At 48.0% G+C, this 6865-nt stretch overlaps 1 protein-coding gene and 1 pseudogene across 1 annotated transcript in view; both read right to left on the reverse strand.

Moving 5' to 3' along the window:
• Nucleotides 1–427: 427 nt before the first annotated feature.
• Nucleotides 428–1627, reverse strand: LOC102877593 (annotated as a pseudogene).
• A 2221-nt stretch (nucleotides 1628–3848) lies between these two features.
• The window catches only part of LOC102843333 (zinc finger protein 615-like), a 4577-nt gene continuing 1560 nt past the window's right edge, over nucleotides 3849–6865 (reverse strand). Inside the window, exons 3-6 of the mRNA XM_006881764.1 lie at nucleotides 6699–6792; nucleotides 6524–6639; nucleotides 5992–6138; nucleotides 3849–3883 (exon numbers count right to left, since the gene is read on the reverse strand). Coding sequence (XP_006881826.1) covers nucleotides 3849–3883; nucleotides 5992–6138; nucleotides 6524–6639; nucleotides 6699–6792 — 392 coding nt within the window. The remainder of the gene's footprint in view (nucleotides 3884–5991; nucleotides 6139–6523; nucleotides 6640–6698; nucleotides 6793–6865) is intronic.

Here is a 6865-nt window from a genome sequence, read left to right on the forward strand (position 1 = left end):
ATAAAACCCAGCTGGCCATCCTGTGACATAAGCCTTGCCGTTTTCTATTGCACTTGATTTTCAGAATACAGCAAAATTGGTTTGTGTAGTTACTGCTGCTACCTTCACCCTCCTGCAGGGGTCAGGAGGCTTCTCTGGAAACTCCCTCAGAGGTGGGTTCAGCAGTGACTGCTGATGGCAACTGGTTGCCGTGGTTGAGGGACCCTGGAATAAGGCTCCGCCCACCAGTCCTGTCACAGCTCTTCTTCCCAAGTGTTTCATCTGCAGGAGGAGGAGGGACAGCTTCCTGCCAGCACATCTCACACTTACCTGCCCACCATGCTGCTCTCTGAGGCATGTCACGTACCCCTCACCCGCATTCACATGTGTACTATCTGCACACAGAGCTGATATCCTGGGTCGGATGGTGTATGGAACATGACGACTCTCACTGTAAACACAAGGCATCGCTCAAGTGAGGTCTGACCAGGCTCTGCTTGTAGCAGAAGTCACACCCACACTTCTTGCACACGTGGCTTCTCCCCCGACTGTGTCACCTGGTAGTACAAGAGATCTAACTTCTGATCAAAGCCTTGCTTACACTCTGTGCAGACATGTGTGTGGCTTCTCTCCTGAGTGTGCCCTCTGGTGGATGATGAGATTTGACCTGTGGCTGAAGCCTCGGCTGCACTCCTTGTCCACTCTCCTGAGTGTATCCTCTGATGTGTTACAAGATTTTAATTGCGTGTGAAGCCTCGACCACGTTCCTTGCACACATGTGTCTGCCTGTGCATAAGGGTCTGTGACTTCAGATGAAGCCTCAGCCACACTCACTGCACACATGAGGCTTCTCCCCTGCGTGTGTCCTCTGGTGCACAAGGAGACAAGACTCCAGCCTAACCCCCTGGCCACATTCCAGGCAAACATAAGGTTTCTCACAGGGGTGTGTCTTCTGGTGTCTGATGAGACTGGATTTGTGATGGAAGTCTTGACCACACTTACTACTAACATAAAGCTACTTATCTGAGGGTGTCCTCTGATGTCTGCTGAGGTGTACCTTCTGGATTACACTTCACCTAGACTCCAGGGGTCCATAATGCTTCTCCCTAGAATGTGTCCTCTGGTGTAAGGGGAAAAGTGATTTCTGGCTAAAGCCAAGGCCACACCTATTGCAAACATAAGGCTTCTCATTTGAGTGCATTTTCTGGTGCTTTGGGTGGCTAGGGTTTTGGATGAAACCTAGTGTGTCCTTCCACAAACGTGTCTTCACCACTGAGTGTGTCCTCTGAAGGAGAAGCAAGCCTGCCTTCTCGATAAAGCCTCGTTCACACTTCAGGCACACATGATGCTCCTCCCTTGAGACTGTCCTCTGGTGCATAAGAAAATGCAATTTCTGATCAAAGCTGTGGCCACAACTCACTGCACACAGAGGGCTTGACTTGAAACAGGATGTCTCATTTGTGATGTTTGACTTCAGGCCACAGTCTGGTCCATCCTCTCCATAACTGACCAGTCCACATCTTGAGGTGTCTAATTCCTCCAACCCTTTGTCCATGTCCAGAGAGTTCACCCGTTGGGCTGAGAGGGCCTCTTCCCACCACTGGGGGACCTTCTTCAGGGCCTGTCTCTGGGGTGGTCTGGAGAACATCCTTGAAGTCTCTCCCCCTCCTGTCCTCCCACACGAGGGGCTGGAGACATCAACTCTCTCCTGTCCATCTGTTTTTTCACTCCGACAACTGGTCAGAATTGTGCTGCTCTGGCTGTTTCTGAGGCCCGAGGCGAGGATTCCGTGACGGAGGTGATGTTCTGTACCTGAGTCTGGGAAGGTCTGACGCACGTGGTGGCGGAGGAATTGCTGGCAGGAGAAAGTGGGAAGGCAGGATGAAACAGGGTGGACTTCTGACTTTGGCTGTGCTGAAAAAAGTCTTCCGTTTGAGTGGCAATAAATGGGGCTGCCACATGGAAGTGCTCAACTACCAGCGGAAAGGCTGATGGTCCAGAAGACAGGCCTGGTCCTTCAAAAAGGTCACAGCCTGGAAAACCACTGGGGTAGTTCTCTGCACCAGAACAGCAGGGGCTGGTGTCTCACCTTCTCTTAACTTCACAATCAGGGAGTCACCATCAACGTCCACCCAAGGTTAAGTCCTGCAAATCAGATACCAGACAGGCTTCCAGCCTCAAACCTTCTTATCAACTCTAAAACTAACCTACCTACCAACAATGCTTCCTACTTCTCCGCTGGGTTCAGTAATACACTGCAGTAGCCACACAGAACTCACAGACCACGCTCACAGTCACAGTTTCTGAGGAAAGTGAACAGGATAAATTCAGGACCAAGAATGCTCAGGACACGACTGACCAGTCAGCAGTCTGACCTGGGCCTTCCCAGTGAGCCACAGAGGCTTCAGGTGCCTAGTTTACTGATCAATCCCTAAAAGGTGCATGACCCGTAGCAAGGAAGGCTACAGCCTGTGACCAAAGGAAGCTCATCAAACAAAGTTGTTTACAGGAAATGGAACAAACCTTCTGGGGTAGAAAACTAGGGCAGAGGGAGCCAACTCTTCAGGGCTTGGGGTTGTGGGCAGGCAATCTCTCAGGCTGTTCTTCAAAAGAATTAAAACAATAAATGGCACGTGTCACAATATACAGTGATGGTTCTAGAAACCGTGTATGAAGTAAATCCAAGTCACTGGTTCCTAACCCATAAATAAATACGCACAATCGGGTTTACTGTTAACTCTTCGTGATCTTTGCTTTAGCTTTTGACAATCTGTGTGTTCTTTGGTGCAAGGACAGGGTTACCAGACTGCCAAAGCAGCAGCCCTGTGCTCTGACTGCGCCTCTCACTGAGCTCACACCCAGGGACTGGACACCTGGCCATGGGCGGTCTCCTCACAGCAATCTGGTCTGGTTGCCCTCAAAAGTGTTCCCACATTTACCTTACTCACTTAGGTTCTCTGAGGAACCAACTATGGGTCTTTCCAGTTCTGACCAGTTATCTCCTGTGAGACCATGTGGTTAACTCCACAGTGTTGGGATTCAAACACTTGTGACTTCTTTTTTTTTTTTTAATTGAGATTAGTTAGTTGAAAGCAGGAGTTGCATCCACTTCCTAAACAGCATTCCTCTGGAAACTCTATGAACTTTGATAAATGTCGATAGTTGTAGAGCGGCTTCAAGCCTTTTGTTCATATGGTTGCTGTGAGTTGTCTTTGACTTAAAGACAAACAACAACTGTTCTGTCTAAAGTGTTTCCCAAGTTCTTTACATCAATCTTCAACATATTTTTCAACAAGAAAATGAAAATGCAAAAACAAACCAACCACTCCAAAATGCTGTTACCTGACATGAAGGTGTGAGACGCCTGAATGCTGATCACCTTCCCCCTTTTCATACATAAGAGGTCTACCTGTTCTCTAGAAAGAGCCAGCATTTCAGAAAAACAAAGTAATTCCAACTCACTGGTATTTTGGGGTTCCTCCTCGTCTCCTGAGGCCAGTCTCCATAGAAGACAAACCTGAGCCAAGAAGCTTAAGAGCAGACCTCCCACAATGCTCCAAGAATCATGGGATGAAGGAATTGACACCATACTCAGCTGAAGGCACCAAAGCATTCTCACCTCAGCCTGGAGCCTTGGATCCCTCCACCGCTCCAGTCTCAATAATGTTCACCTTTTGCCTTATGTTTTTCAGGCAGTCTCTTCATGGTCTCTGTATCTTTTCCCAGCCCTGTTTCCTGGACAGAAGGGCCAGGCAATGTAACAGCCTCAGTCAGTGCAGGGACTGCTGGGAAATTCTGCCACAGAGCCAGCTGAGGTGATTTTTATCTCCAGGGTTCTGGTGCCTTGGGGGGACATCATCACACATCGACTACGAGAGCCACACTTCTTCCGTGCGTCCAGGACCTGTGGGACATGGAAACAACTTGATGGTGCTGGATCCCTGACTGTGTGCTCTTAGCTCAGGTCTCCTCAGCAAAGACTCTGTTCTCTCACATCCTCCTCATTCAACCACAGTCTCAGTCCACTGAGGTTCAGGGGAAATTTATCATCATATTCCTATCTGACCTATCAAGAAGCTGTATGGTAAGCCTGAAGGCACACCGTTTGAGGCCACGAGAGAAGGATGGGCCATCTCCTCCCATGTGATTAACTGCCTCTGAAAACCTGCCCGAGGGTCAGCTATAGATTGCTTCTGATGCTACGGTATATATACAACAACATACCTGACCTAAAAGCCTTCATGTCTATTCCCTGAATCTCTCCAATACCTCTCAAAATTTATTGTTCCCTTTCTTGCCTGTACCTCAGATTCAAGGTCCACGTCCCAAGCCAATTTGTTACTCACATCAATGAGAAGACAGAATATAGCCTGTGGTCTGTGGGAAAGGTCCTTCTGATGCCTACCTGCAGATCAAAATGAGCAACACAGCAGAGTGTTCTCTGACAGTAGCCATTTCCCCTCCCCACAGCCTTCTCCTTCCCCTCAAGTCACTGCAACATCTCAAACAACTCCCAAATTGTCCTTACAGTTAAGTACTTTACTAGAATCCCACTCAGGAGGTAACTCCAAACAGCTGAAAGTAACGGAATATAGACAACTCGGCTGGCTGATCCCAGCAGCTTTCTTGGCAGAGGGCCTCTGGAACAAAAACATCCCCTACAGAGACAACTCTCCTTCAGGACCTTGGACAGCTCTGCCTACAGGCACTGTAACCTGGTGTCTCTTCAAACCAGTCCACAGCCAGCACAATAAAGGGCCACTCAGATCTGCCAACTCAGTGTTTAGTTTTTAGCTCTTCTCAGGCCTTGAAAACCCCTGCTCTTTAACCACTTATACAAAGATGTTTTCCACAATCAACACTCTTGGTACCAGCAGCCAGGAAATCAACTTAATTGCATTGGGAAAATCTGCTGTCAGGGACCTCTCTAGAGTACTGAAGAGCAATGCTGTCTCGAGACTAAGGAGCTCCTGACCCAGGCCATGGTCTTCTTAATTACTTGCTATGCATCAGAAAGCTGGACAATGACTAAGGATGATAGAAGAATTGATGCCTTTGAGTTGTGGTGCTAGAGAAGAGTACTGAATGTATCATGGATTGTTAGAACAAAGAGGTTCACCATGGAGAAGGTGAAACCAGGCTGCTCCTTGGAGGTTAGGATTTTGAAGCTCCATCTGACATATTTTGAGCATGTTGCAAGAATGGCCTAGTCCTTGGAGAGGGACATCAGGCTTGGAAGGATGGAGGGACAGTGCAAGAGAGGAAGACCCTGAATGAGGTGGGCTGACTCGGTGATTATAGAGTAATGGGGGTATATGTGTTAGAGACAATGAGGTTGGGTCAAGATAGAGCAGGGTTCAGAGCTATTGCACACAAGGTCACTATGAGTCGCAAGTGACTAGACAGCAGGTAACAACACAGATGTTTACTTGTGTTTTATTGATTCTGTGAAGGCATTTGACTATACAGTTGTGCCGAGGTACAATATGTACACAGCAGATGCCAGTAGGGTTCAAAATCAGGATGTGCATCAGGGCTGCATCCTTTCACCATCCCTATTCAATATGTAAAAGGAGCTCTGATAGTGGAGCCCCTCAAAGGACACCTTGGTACTTCTAAGATCCCCAAGGACACAGGAGGGTCAGCTGAGTTGGTTCAGACTCGATGGCGTTAGGTGAGAAAGTGCTACTTCTTCTCTGAAGAGGAATTTTGATCAGTAACTCTCAAACTGGCTCCTTGAATGGACACCGGCTGTCTAAAGCAGCTCTCAACACAGTTAACATTGACGTGTTTTCGCTGGCATGTCTAGATGCAGGATTTCCAGGAAAAATCTCGGACACAAACCAGGCACATGAAAGATTTCTCAGGTAAGTGATGAGATCTGAGATTTGCTTCCCTGGTAATGAGTGAGACTCCATTTCTCACTGCAAACATAAGGCCTCTCCTTCACGTGGGTCCTCTGATGTTCGGTGAGATCTGATTTGTGGTTAAAGCCGCAGCAGCCATACTCACTGCAGGCATAAGCCTTCTCCAGAGTGTGTTTTCTGGTAACAAAGGAGAACTGGCTCACTGGTAAGTCAAGATCACTCATTGCAAACACAGGGTTTCTCCCTGTGTGTTTCCTCCGGTGGATAAGCAGGAGTGACTTTGGAGTAGAGCCTTAGCCACACTCCTTGCACATGTTAAGTGTGTTATCTGATACGTATGTAGTAATGATTTCCAGGTCAAGCCTCGGACACATCAACTACGAACAAAAGGCTTATCCCTGGTGTGTCATCCGGTGGTGAAGGAGGCTTCTATCAGTAGTGTCGGCCGCACTTGCTACAGACGTAAGGTTCCGCTCCAGAATGTGTTCGTTCTCTGGTATCTGATGAGAGGTGATTTCTGGCAAAAACTTTGGTCAGACTCAGTGCACATGTACAGCGACTCACCCAAGTGTGTTGATAGAGGACTGTGTTACTGATAAAGCCACTGCCGTACAATACACATAAGGCTTTTCCCTTTAGACCCTGGTGTGTAAGGAGGTGTAACTTCTAGTGAAAACTTCTGCCACATTCACTGCACACATAGGGGCTCTCCCCAGAAGGTGTCCTCTGGTGTGTAATGAGGCATGATTTGTCCTGAAAACATCCATCACATTCCCTACATAGGATCTCTATGCTGTGTGTTAAGGGGGTGTGACTTCCATGTAAAACTTCTGCCACAATCACTGCACACACAGGGTCTCTCCCAAGTGTGTCCTCTGGTGTTCAAGGAGGACTGATTTCCGTATAAACCTTCTGCCACACTCACTGCACACATAGGGTCTCTCCCAAGTGTGCCCTCTGGTGTGTAAGGAGGTGTGACTTCTCTATAAACCTTCTGCCACATTCACTGCACTCGTAAG

This window comes from Elephantulus edwardii, unplaced genomic scaffold (genome assembly GCF_000299155.1).
Source record: "Elephantulus edwardii isolate Elephantulus edwardi_28Jun2011 unplaced genomic scaffold, EleEdw1.0 scaffold00015, whole genome shotgun sequence".
NCBI lineage: Eukaryota > Metazoa > Chordata > Mammalia > Macroscelidea > Macroscelididae > Elephantulus > Elephantulus edwardii.